Genomic DNA, 14028 nt, shown 5'->3' with positions numbered 1-14028 from the left:
CACAAACTCTGCAGAAGACGAAATATTGTATTGACTACCACCGTCAATGAATGCCACTGAAATAATGCTTGAGTGGATTGAATTGGCGGTAAGAAGGCCAGATATATAACCAAGAATTTCCGTGGCGCAAGGCTAGGTTTGTCAGCATGATTCTTAGCAGGAAACCTTTGTCACAGCTCTTAGTTTGGTGAATTATCAGCACTATTGCAAAATACATGTTTATATAATTCCGGACCAATTTTCAGTGTTTCTTATTTTGTTTAAAAATAAACCCATTTTAATTCAGAGTTAAGGAGTTTTCAGAATGAGGCCTAAAGACATCAATATGTTGACTAGGACCATTCAAAGGTCTTATATATAAGAAAAATGTTGGATATTGAATTGAATCATACACATGGATTTCTAGGTAAGGTTCTAGATTCTAAATTCTAGATTGCTAGATTAAAAAAAAAGGAATTCAATATTTCTTAAGCCGATATAATCTTTTACTCATATATTCTATGAGTCATGTATGTTGGGTTTTAGGACTGATCAATTATAATCAATACAACAAATACCGTGAAAATCGTATGAAGTAATGCTAATCAAATATAATTTAACCCTTAAAAGCTTAACTGACAAAGAAGTCATGTTGTAATGAAGACATTTCCATGGCCGGTGATGTTTTCAATGTTTTTATTCACTTAAATTCTCGAGTGTTAAAGCAACGAGAAAACATGTTTTACATCCTTTGGTGGGATTTCATTACACTGTATTGATATTGTATATGTAAACTAATATTCTTTGATGCCAGCACTTTGCCAATACAAAGGGAAATCAACTGCACAAACAAAAAAAAAACATACCGACATTGTTCCAACATAGAAATAAGCAGAAACTAATGACAAAAAACAAACAATAAATGAAACAATTTGATATGCGTTTACATTCCATCTTCATTGGTTACACTGGACGTTGCCTGGTTTTGCTATCACAGTTCGGCAATGATACAAAAAGAACTACAGATCTTTTTATTTTTTCTCCATTAAGAACTTACAGCAAATCATTTTACTATGCGCTTCTCATCTGCTTTGGGTGAATACTCATCTTTTGGATCGATTTCCATAAGGAACGTTCTGGCGCCGAGAGAAAACGTAAGAAAAAGCGTTTCATGTTTTGTCAGTCAATCTTTTTTAAGGAGTAAAGCGCGCGCGGGGGAGGGGGGGGGATCTGGGGGGTGGAGTTGTGGTGGGAGCTCGTGCGTCACCACATTGGACCCAGAAGAAGAAGAAATAAAATGAAATCAACTTTTCAACTGACAAAGGGTCTACATATTAACATCTACAATAGCACAGGTCATTGGCAGCTTGGGGTGGTGGGGGGCAGGGGTCGAAGGGGCTCCGAGAGGTAAAGGGCTGGGGTGGGGGCGGTTAGGACACGAGCAAGAGGAGAAGGAGGAGGAGAAAGAAAGAGACAACGTCACAGAGACAGAGAGATACAGAGAGAGAGCGAGAGATACCCAGAGACAGAGAGAGAGAGAGAGAGAGAGAGAGAGAGAGAGAGAGAGAGAGAGAGAGAGAGAGAGAGAGAGAGAGACAGAGAGAGAGAGAGAGAGAGAGACAGAGAGAGAGAGAGAGAGAGAGAGAGACAGAGAGAGAGAGAGAGAGAGAGAGACAGAGAGAGAGAGAGAGAGAGAGAGAGAGACAGAGAGAGAGAGAGAGAGAGAGACAGAGAGAGAGACAGAGAGAGAGACAGATACACACAGAAAGACAGACAGACAGAGAGAGAGAGAGAGAGAGAGAGAGAGAGAGAGAGAGAGAGAGAGAGAGAGAGAGAGAGAGAGAGAGAGAGAGAGAAAGAGAGAGAGAGAGAGAGAGAGAGAGAGAAAGAGAGAGAGAGAGAGAGAGAGAGAGAGAGAGAGAGAGAGAGAGAGAGAGAGAGAGAGAGAGAGAGAGAGAGAGAGAGAAGGTGAAAGGTGGAAAGAGTACAAACGAGAGACTTGACGTGAGAAGGAATTTCAACACGGCACAAAGTGGCGATCCGGATTGGTTTTCCTTATATCCACAATGCACTGACAGCAGAGAATGCTTTCATCCTTCTTTTCATATAATCTTGTTTCCATTGTTTTCCATGTTTTATCTTATTTATAGACATTATGTTTCAGTCTATCATTCGTTTCGAGGAGATCTGGGGCATGTAGCTGACACCAGAAGCAGTCCAGCCGATGTATTTTTTCCACACAAGCGTTTGGAGAGGAGGGCTCGTTCCCCGCAGCTGATTGGCAGCACCTTACTGCAGGCGTGTGGATCACAGAGGAGGCGCAGAAGTCTTTAACTCTCCAGTTATCCCTGTCCCTAGACCGAGGGACGACAGTAGTGGGTATGGCTCCCAAGTCTCACACGTCTCTGTACGTCGATGCAAGCGTTGCTCGGTTGCTTTTTACTCTCATTTTTTTTCCAATATTTTCGTTTGTCTTCATCATTTGCATTATTTCCATTCTATATATATTTATCTATATAGATACTTTATTGATATATTCTTCTTCAACTCAAACATAGAGTTTATTTGTTGTCGCTGTGCTCATCGGCTGGGCACGTTCAACTCATTGTCTGTGAGTCCCCTGCGCCCGGGCTAAGCAGACGCGACAAAACGCTCTCTCCTGGCTGCCTCGCCCTCCCCCTGCAGAAAGAAGGGCGAACTCGCCTTTAAGGAGGAGCATTCAGAGGCAGAGAGAGGAGAGAGGACCGGGGGGGGAAGGGGAGGAATAGGGGGGATACTGCTAGCGTGCGCATGTCGCTGGGCCGGCCGGGGGGAGGGGATGGGTGCGGACAGGGTGGGGTGGGGGGGTTAGGGGGTCGGGGGGGTCGGGGGGTCCCTGTAGTCACGCCTCAAGCATCCATTATCATCATCATCGTCGTCACCAACATCATCACGGTGGTCATCACGAGGACCAGGAGTGGCCTCGGGGCCGAGGGGGGAGGAGCCTGGCCAGAGTCGACGCCCGTCCCTCCGTCGCAGCCGGGGCCCAGCTCCGCCTCGCAGCGGTGCTTCTCACACAGGACCCCCGAGTAGCCCCCGGCGCACTGGCAGCGCTGGTGGTCCTGGCACAGGCCCCCGTTCTGACAGCGCAGCAACTCCTGGTCACACACCCGGGCTGAGGGAGCAGAGTGGAGGAGACAGGGAGCAGGGAGGAGGAGACAGGGAGCAGAGTGAGGAGACAGGGAGCAGAGTGAGGAGACAGGGAGCAGAGTGAGGAGACAGGGAGCAGAGTCAGGAGATGAGAGGGCAGCGTGGAGGAGCAAGAGGAGGAGGAAACACGTGCAGTCATGTCGCTAACCAGTCACCTTCTAGCGGGCTGGAGGAAGGGTTTAATCCATAGGGATACTTTCAAATGTTTCATCGAGATTCCACCAAATGTCACCCAGTGTTATACAGCGGCCCATTTGGTGAGGTGGACACAAGTTCCAAAGAAGGGCTTTCTGCCTGGTTACAGGGACGCTGTTTAGTGCCTTGAAGCCTAGGATTACTAAACACACACAGGGTCTGAAATAATTAAGATAGTTACCGGGAAGAAATAGCAGTTTTACAAAATATAGATCAAAATATAGAGCGGTCTTAAAAAATATAGGTGACACTGACAACTGACTTAAACACAATTGGATTGTTTAGCTACAGCACACTTGTTTCCTGAACCCGATATTGCTTTGATTTTCCTTTCAGTAATGTATCAAATAATGTCTAAATTCCTCATAAATGAACTGCAAGTACATCTAAAACAAATAACAAAGCAAAAAACATGACAGAACGTTATAAACCTGAACATTCACGCAAATGTTCAGGAAGTCTTTGTCTAGATCCATAACCAACACTCCTTTCAGGCAGATACTGCCCTTTCATTTCATTAGATGGAAAACAATATGTTTGCCATGTTTGTCATGTACCCAGTTACGCATAAACAATTGATTAAACTTTAACAGTGCTTATGAGTTTCATTAATTTGTTCTAGGGTTACCAGCGGTTCATGTGGTTGATAAGGAATGCCTATTCCCTCATTTCCCTCCTGCTGTCTAATCCTACATGATACCAATACAGTGGGGATGGAAGAAGCCAATTAGCGAATAACAACGTTGCTCTGGAGATAACACATGAGATGCTAATCAAGGAGCATAGCATGTTAGCTTCAGTCATCCATTCAATTTAGAGAAAATAAGGGTTAGTACAAATCTGAAAGGGCATTCCTTTTCATTATACAGATACAGCTTCTTAAATCAGATATCAAATAATCTCTGAAGGAAAAAAGAGGCATGTTCAAATCATAGCATACATAAAGTGAAAGCAAATATTATTTAATGATTATTTTTAATTATATTTAATTAAATCCTATTAGTGGAAAATGTTATTCAATTACTAAAAAAATATCTTTGCAGAAAATGTTTGTGATAAATGCCTTAGCTACAGTGAATGTTCCCCACCTTAGACCAAGGGAAGAATGACACTACATTAGCTACCTAAGAGCTTCCCCTGATCCCTTCTCAGTTTTTCACACCCAAAGCTGCCAATGTTTTAAATATCCGGAAGATATTTCTGCAATGTCAAGATTGGCGGAAGAAAAATAGCGAATCCCAGATGGGAATTTGATGGTATTTTAGCGTGTGTGTAATAACTAATAATAAATACATGAGCACCAAATAAATACATACATGGATATAGAAGGCCTGATTTCATAGCCAATCAAACTCATCAGATTGATTTTTCATCGAGATCTATAAGCTGATCTCAATTATGAAATAAATAAATCAGCACAAAACACCATGGAAGAAACAAGGTTGGAATTCAGCTGCAATTCTTTTGTTTCAAAAGCTGGTCCAGACAAATTTATAACTTTTCAAAGTTTGGGTACTAAAATGATACATTTGGAGGGTCTAGCTCTACAGGAAGAGATGCAGGAAGTAAGTGACCTAGGGGTCAAGGAGAGTGAGCTAGAGATCAGAGGTTTCTTACTGTATATGAGGGAGGGCCTCATGGAGATATAGGATGATACATTTGGGGGTATAGCCCTAAAGGAAGTGACTCACAAAGCATAATCACATGTGCCATTGAAACGCATTGGAAATAAAAGGCATTGCAATAGATTGTATGGAATTCTCTGGATAGAGATAGGAACTAGGGCCATTAGACCAATCAACCATTGGGGTGCCTTGGGATAGCTCTGAGAAGTCTTGAGTCTCTGCTGAAAGGGTGCTGCCGGCAGCATGCTTACCCTGACCCTAACCATGGATAAACGTTGTATTAACTAAAAAACTAGACATCACATATATTTACTGAACAAAGATTATGAGAAAAAATAATCTGAATCTTTATCTTAATGTGTAGAAACAGAAAATAATTGCTGAAACTATCTTCAAATGTAATATTTTCCAAAGCCTCATATGGGTCTCTTTGTGTCCTACTGACAAACAGCCTTTTCTGTAGTTAAGGTTAAGGTTGGAGCTCATGTTGAGCAGGGACATCAAGGTATGTCTCGATCAAATATTTACAAAAAATACACTCCCTGCAGAGGTGCCTCCGACGAAGCAGGTTTTGAAGGCAGCATGGACGTAGCCTTCGTTGATACTCCACTGCACAACAAGAAGAAAAACACTGCCCAGCCACCCACCAGTGTTTATGTACAAATATACGGTATATTGATTGGCTTATTTTTCCTGAATGTCTACCGAGAAATCAACAGTTTAGTCAGCATCCATTCTGTTTCTTATTATTCGTTTTAACACCAAAGAAATTGTTTTCTAACCGCCACTCAGGACCCCTTTAATTTAGGTAACTTCCTACAGAAACACTGCCTCCAAAGGCAGTGTTGCCTTCCATGTGGAACACAGCTCCAGTCTCAGGATTACAGGGTGTTTCATCTAGTGACTAACGCAAGAATCAAACAAGCATGCCTATCAAATAATAGCACTAAATAAAATAAAGATCAAGGTAAAGAATATTTAGACTCATTCAAGTATGTGGAACCCCTGAGCATAACATAATGTGAGTAACTTGTGAGTTAAATGAATCCACACATCCTAACTGGGAGGATCCTTTGTTATACAAACCCAGGCCTCTGGCGGTCGTCAGGTTGTGTTTGAATTCCTCCTTCAAGATCAAACAAGAAAGCAATCAAGTGCAATAATTAAATGGTTGTGTTTCCCCCATGAGATATGATCACGATGCAACAAGACTTGATTAATGAGACATCGACCTTGTGTCTTGTCCAACCGTATTTACCAATCCCTGTTCTCTTAAAAACATCCGTTTGGCTGTCTCAAAAACAAGCAAAAATTCTGTCAATAAATAATATATTCACCCCTGAGACCTTGAAAGTTAAAATGTGTAGGATTTCTGCCTGTAGCCGTTTGCTAGCAGTTGCTAAGCAGAATAATAATAAAAAAAATGTCCTTGAAATAATCCTAGGCCCCTCCCACTTGTCATTTAGAGACAAAGGCTCGTAATGTTCTGCTCGTAGAACTCTTTACATTCAGATTCATATTTTGGTTACGCTTAAGATTACAGCTGGTGTATGGTATAATCCCTTACAGTAACGGATTACCTGTACTGTAAGGACGTATGGGGAACAAGATCTTATGGAAAAAGGGAGTAACCATTCGGGATCTTACAAAGAAGTCATACAGTAGTATTTTTTAATGACTGGGTACCTATTATGAGGCGTTATGTATGACCTATTGCTCTTAGTTAATGGAACATTCCAACCACCGAGCTAGCGAGCACAGTGCTTCACCCCGACATGAACATCATGAGGGAAAGGTTTGGCGGAGAGAAGACGCTGTTTACCTGTTGTACTGTGTGTCGTGTGTGCGTTTATTATTTATTATTATTACTTAAGTCTGCCTGAATAATGTATGTTTCTCTCTACTCTGTTGGATGCTATTGGTGTTAGCATCCGCACATATCACAGATGAATAGCGATTACGGCAAAAGTGTTAATGAATAGGCCTACCAGTGTATTTAACAGTAAACGGACTGTAGTAGGCCATGGTCCTATATACATAGTAATTCCAGTTTATTAGTTATCACCTGTTGCGGTTCAACTTTACATCAGGAGCCGAGCCTAGTTACATTGGTCATTTACACTCCACTTAATTAGATATGGAGAAACAAAAAAAATATTTCATAAGTTGGCCCCTAAGGGGAGGCCAAATAAAAGGTTTGGTTCAGAATTGTCCTTCATCTGTTTTAAAATATGTTTTTTCTTTTAATAAATGTACCAACATCTTCAGATCTTCTTTGTATACATCAGATCTTGTTTGGATATATTGTTCGCACCTTGTAACTAAATGTAACACAGGGGGAACTATTATTGCTTCAGATTAGAGCCCGCATACGCTAGTTACCCTGTAACTAAATGTAACAAGGGGGGAATTACCACCACATATAGCACAGCATATATATATATATAACTTACTCTAGCTACAGAGAACAATCTAAAAACTGTTTTTCTCAGATTTTCCTCAAAATCTGGAAAAACATACTAAATTAGCTGCAGAGTTTGCTGACAGAAGACTATATTATCCATATCTATGCATTGTGATTACTTTGTGCTTTATCTTCCTATACTTAATTCCTTGGATGAAAGGAGGCCTTGAACAGAGCTAAAAAAGAGTATGTGTGCACCTTGAAAATATGTCATGCTGGTGGAACACAATGGCCAGGGAGAATACTTTCAAGAAAAATACATGTTTTAACACTGTAACACAAGGGAGAGAGATCTAGGGTTGCTCAGTTTGGACGGAGGAGCCACAACACCATCAACTAAAGCCCAGTTATGACGTTTACTGGTGAGGTGAACGACAGCAGAGTTTTCAAAGGCCAACAATATCGATGACAATACACTGTCCTCTGGCCCTCAGGTGCACAGATGTAATGCACAGATGTAAAACATATATTTTAAGTACCCCAAAATTATAAAGGAATCATGTAGTTTGGCTGTTTGTATGCAATAAGGTCATTTTCCTTTATAAAATCCCATGATGCCGAAGTCTTCATTCCCTGAAACAGCCATATCTCAGTTTTATGATCAGACGGTACCTAATATAATAGGTACCAAATAGTAAAATAATAATTAGAGTATCAATTCTCTATGAATTAATCCCAAACATTCGGATTATTGCTCAGTAGATCATACAAACCGCTGAATAATAGAAAAGGTACCCAGTTGTTAAAAGATAACTACAATATAATGGTGTGATCCAGATGACTCGGCACCAGCCTTCCGAGTTGCACTTGTAACGTCATTTCCGGTCTCGGAGCACTTATAGTGTTATAGTGTTCGTCTTTGTAATTGTGTCATGAAATTGGCTAGTCGTTGTTTATTGATAGCTACAATAGCCTCTTCAGCAAACCAGCTCGAAAACCAACAACACAACTTTACATTGTATTGCACGCACAGCAAGACTGTGCAATGCATACATTGGTGACCGAAATAAAGTAGCAATGTAATCAAGTGTCGACTCTAAGAGCAGTTCAAATCAATATTAAAATGACCAACGTGGACATATAGGACATATAGGGTCCTATATGTAGTTGAATAATAAAATAAAATTCTAATTTGGTGCCGTCTTGACCGAGAAAAGGCAGAAAGTTACCTTTTGGCGCTTGTGGATTGAAGACAACAACTCCCACCATGCACCACGATGCACATTTTCGCTGGCCACTCCCGCTGATCTAGATCATTGGGTCCCACCCCCTAGTGCTTGTAGTCTTATGAGAATCCTCCCCTCTTACGCTTCCTATTTACTTCTACGCAAAAATCGTCATATTGCGTCATCTTAAACAGGAAGTGTTGGAGATTGATACAGATCTCTCCAGTCCCTCCAGAAAATAAGGGAATGATGCACGACCATTCAAAAATATGAGTGGGTTTCTAACGATACAAAGCTTAATGGAAATGGGTGAAGTTTCCCTTTAATGCAATACTGTCACAGCCGTGCTGGGCTATAGGCTCCCACCTAGTGTGAGTGTGAGTGGCCCCTAGTGTGAGTGGCCCCTAAGTGGTACAGAAACAGTAGGTGGCAATTCCTCAAATCAGTCAGGTTGACGTGGAATGTTGTGGATGTCTGGTACAGACATCACTAAGTTTAAGGCCATGTCCACACGTATATGTGTATTTCTAAAAACTTTGTATTTTTCTGCTTTTTTGCCTCACATGGTCAGGTCACTGAACACAAAGCCTTTCTCAAACTAAAACCAGGGTGAGAATGTATGCTAAACGATGACATCATGACCTAAATTTACACATGGCAGTTTCACACTTTGAGCATGCGCTAGAATCCTAAACACAATGATGCATTTTAACGCTTAAGCATTTTAAATAGATATTTATATAACACCACTGATGTGCAAAGGAACTTTTGGGAAAAAATACGGTTTCATAAATAACTATATACATGGGGATGCAGTGTACTACTACAATAAGACTTTGAAGGGGTGAGCAAAAAAAAAAAAACAGCTTAACAGAGTGATCCATAGTGCTCTGTAGCTAACCTTATTTGAGACATGCTGGCGTAGTTTGCAGGGTTGTCTTTTAAACATATTGAAATTCTCAATCTGACAGATATAAATCTGCAATAAATCAATCAAATGCTGTGCACATTTTTTTCAAATACGACATCTGTGGCTGTTCCAGGCCTGTTGTAAAACCGTCCAATCCCAGCTTCAGGGAAATTATCATATGGCCTACCTGTCTGTCTACCTACTTGTCTGTCTACCTACCTACCTACCCGAACACACTCTGTCCTCATTGCTCTTCCACAAGGCTAGGCGAGACTTTAGCCTAAGCTAGCAATCTAATCATGTGTTTTGGGGGAGTGGCTTTTGCAGGGATTCATAAAGGGAGGGGTGGGATTTTTTCGGTTGGATTCTTTTAAAATTAAAGCTTACTCCAGCTGGTTTCCCCAAAGTGCCTATTCTAGCTTAAGGAAGCACTTATCATGCTCTTGGAAAACCATTTGTGTGAGTACCTTGTGAGCAGCGCTCTACGCCTGTCACTTTCTCATCACCGCAACCTGTCCAAAGGAGCAAAACATCTACCAGAAAGCTGTTACCTCATCCATTCCCTTGCATTGTATAGGCTTATTATATATCCAGGGTTGTCAACATAAACGGGGGGTCCATATGAGTCTGAAACAGAGTAGGGCTGCATGTGCTAAAGACCCACCTTGTATGTGTATGTTTCATTCCATGGTTACCTTGAACTTCTCAGGCTTTCATTCTGTTTTAAAGCATATACTGTGCTTCATTGTTGATGTTTGCAGAATAAACAGTGTGTACAATAAAGGCTGCCAGGGAAGACTGAGCTAACCTTGAGTTGTTCTCTCCGACTCTGGTAAATATCGCTTTCATACATTCCAGCGTCCTGATTGAAAAGTGTGACTGTCTTGCCATAGCTTTGTCCGCATTGGCTGACTTTGTCCAGTCGTCTGGCCGATCTAGGGGATTGCGCTAAAACGGCGCCAAAGGCTTCCGCTGCCATCAAGTGATCATTGGGTTTTCGTCCTCAGCCAAGCACCGATAACCCCGGCGCTGTGTTTAGAATGCACTAAACCAACACAAGGCCATTGCTTATTGCTGATATGAATGAGGATGGGCCCTAGTTTTCATTGGCCTGCTGATCCAAAGTATGGTTGCTCCACAGTGTGGCTGATCCACAGTATGGGTGAACTAATGTGCTAAACCACGCAAGCACAAAACATAGCAGTTAACCTGGTTCAAACCCAGTCTGTGATCTTTGCTGCACTTTCCATTCCCCATTTCTAGACTCCAGATATTGAGGATATATTCATATGAGAAAATAGTCATAAAAGTCAAAACAGTAAGTCGAGTTGTTGATTCCAGTCTTGGTTAGTATTTTGTGAACAACAGGCCTTGGTTATTTAGAGGGCAAGGGGATGTGGACTGTATTCCACCATGGCATCTGGACATACCAAGCATTTCTGCAGGCAAAGTACATGCATTTAGGCCAGGCTTAGGCAGTCGAAAGAGGGGAACAAACACAAAGTGTGGAGAGAAAGGGATAGAAGGAGGTAGAGAAAGATTGGGATCAGATAGAGGAAGACAGACTGGAGGACTTGACGGGAGGATGTATGTAGGGGGGAGGTGTGGGGGCGGGGCAGGGTTTACTTACGTTTGCAGCCATTGTCCCACAAAAAGCCGCTCAGACAATCCCGACACTTGGGCCCTGTAGTGCCCTCCTTACATTTACAATATCCTGTGCCATCACAGCGATCACTGACTGAGCCATAGGGGTTACAATTACAGTCTGGAAAAAGATAACACACACACACACGCACAAATGCACACACATGTAAACACACACATACAAACAAACTAGAAAGTACCCAGTGCTTTGGTTTCTTTGCATGTTTTATGATGTTTTTTTCATTTATATCATGACACAAGTACAGAACTTAACCATCAATCTCCACTGCATGAAAATAGATAGCAGAATCCTTGTTTCACAATCGGCCAATCTACCCCAAATTATGCTGGTATCTGGATTCATGTAGGAAGAAAAATGCGACCATTTCAAATGTAATCGAGAATGAATGAAGAATAAAATGAATTTGTTGCTAAGTGCATGAATACTTGCAAATCATTGTACTTAGAATTCATTTTTGGTCAGATTCCTGTAACTGTTCAACGTTGCGTGCGTTGAGCAAATTATGAAAAGCGATGCCTTTATCAACAGCTTTCATTAGCGATGAAAGTTGTTCCTGTTTCAATGCACATGCTGTACTGACATTTGAATGGTGTACAGAAGTAGAGACAGAAATGTTCAGCAGAAAGAATGTGGGTGAGATTGACAATGATGACATTTATGATGTGAGATAAAAAATGCAAACACGGCCATAATGTTCAGACAAAGTCTTGACATCAATGCTATAGCTTATAAAAATGGGCATTATTGTAATGTCATTATTACACCATCCAAATCGTTGCATATGGTCAATAAAACATATGTTGGCTAATGGCTTGCAGTGTTAAAAGTGCAAGCAGTTTTATTTTACACTGACCTGTCCTGAGCCTTGTAATGTTTATTTTGAGTGACAGACCTTTATATACACATCGCAACATGGAGGTGGTTGCATGTGTTGCTGCACACCCACCCGATTGATGTCCAGCGAGGTCACAAGGAAAAAATGGGGTGTAGCGGGGGTGAATACTGGATGGTGGTGGTGGGGGAGGGGGTTAGGCCAGGGGCAATTACACAAACATGACATATGAGCTAGTGAGGCAGCTCTGACTTTTTGTGTGGCTACTCTGCAATTCCCCTGATTCCCTGCACACAAACAAAGACACGGAGACAACACACCAACAATTACATATCCCACACACACACTTGGACACAGAGCACACAAACACCCACACACACATAGGCCTGGTCAACACACACACACCTACACACACACACACACACACACACACACACACACACACACACACACCACACACACACAAACATACTCATAGACAACACACACAACCACATAAATCTAGACAACACACAGACATTTAGACATTCCATACACACTTAGACCTAGACCACACAGACACACACACATAGGCCTAGTAAACACACACACACACACACACACACACACACACACGCACGTTATGTTTCAGAGATGGTGATTTTTGGTAGCTTTCAGAGAAGCTGGTAGAATTTTCTAAAGCAAAACGGGATATAATTGTTGATAAATTAATCATAAACGATCAAGTTATCAAATATTTAAAGGGGTGACATTATGCCAGCAGGAGTGATAATCAAACCTTTCCTAGCCTAGTTTGAACGAATCAGAAACAGCTAAATTCTGGTATGATTTCACTTTTTGTGTCTGATCTATGTAACATATTAAAGTTATAGTATAGAATAGCTCTTTCTATTTCTATTTTTTTTTTTTCTATCTATATATTTTTTTCTATTATTGTTATTCACCAAACTAATTCATTGCACGTGTTTGTAAACTTAGCCTACTTGGCAATAAAGAATTCAATACATTTCTAAATTTGATTTGGATTCAGAAACAAAGTTTGTCAATGTAAATACCAATGAATGTATAATGCACATGTGTGATTTGATATTGGACTTATTTTCAATAAATGGATGCATAGAACTAAAATACCCATTTCTGAATTTCACACGGCCGAATGAGGGTAACCAAAACTGTGACTGGTGTGTAAACAAACAAGAATACAAACAAACAGACAAATCGAAGGTGGATGACAGCTAGAAACATGGCAGCGGCAAGAGTGATGGGAGAGTTGGGCCTCACAATAATGGAGGAGGATGAGGACAGGTTTGAAAGTTTGCAGCAATAAAAACCCATATGCAACTTATCGTATGTGTATGCGAGAGGGAGTTGGATGGGTGGGGTGGTCAGGAGGGTGGTATATGCGGTTGGAATGGGTTGAGGGGTGGTGGGAAAGAAAACTGACCTATGCACACATTCTCGTCTTCGAGCTCCGCCGACGCATTGCGGAAGTAGCCCAGCTTGCAGAGCTGGCAGTGCTGCCCCCTAGTGTTGTGCTTACAGCTCACGCAAATGACGGTGTTTAGCAGCTCGATGTAGCTGCAGCGGTGGGAATGGCCGAAGCACTCGCAGTCTTACAGAGAGAGAGGGGTGGGGGGGGGGAAACATAAAGGGGGAGGGGAGGTAGATATACAGGGGGGGATAAAGAGAGAGATAGAGAGAGAGGTGGAAGAGGGTGTCTTAATGTGGATGATTGTTTGTCAGTAGGGCTTACTGTGTGCGCTGCATTGATGGGAGTTAGCATCGGGGGGGGGGGGGTTAGCCTACGGCATGGGAGGGGCCGCGGCATGCCGTATGGACAATGGAGAGACAGTTAGGTTAGGTGGGTAGCTCAGGGTAATATTAGTAATAGTAGAGCACAGTAAGGAGGGATGGAGAAGGAGAAGGTCGGAGGAGGCGTCAGAGAGCGATTAGTCTGTCTAGAAACACAGCCAGAGTAAGATACCAACACATTACATCACTG

General features: G+C 41.8%; 1 protein-coding gene across 1 annotated transcript in view; it reads right to left on the bottom strand.

Moving 5' to 3' along the window:
• Nucleotides 1–1877: 1877 nt before the first annotated feature.
• LOC115537631 (netrin-G1-like) overlaps nt 1878–14028 on the bottom strand; it is a 32512-nt gene continuing 20361 nt past the window's right edge. Inside the window, exons 4-6 of the mRNA XM_030349678.1 lie at nt 13471–13638; nt 11159–11293; nt 1878–3133 (exon numbers count right to left, since the gene is read on the bottom strand). Coding sequence (XP_030205538.1) covers nt 2868–3133; nt 11159–11293; nt 13471–13638 — 569 coding nt within the window. The 3' untranslated portion in view covers nt 1878–2867. The remainder of the gene's footprint in view (nt 3134–11158; nt 11294–13470; nt 13639–14028) is intronic.

Source organism: Gadus morhua, chromosome 23 (assembly GCF_902167405.1).
Source record: "Gadus morhua chromosome 23, gadMor3.0, whole genome shotgun sequence".
In the NCBI taxonomy this organism is placed as follows: Eukaryota; Metazoa; Chordata; class Actinopteri; order Gadiformes; family Gadidae; genus Gadus; species Gadus morhua.
The sequence above is the reverse complement of the archived record's forward strand: the minus strand, read 5'-3'. Positions and strand labels throughout refer to the sequence as shown.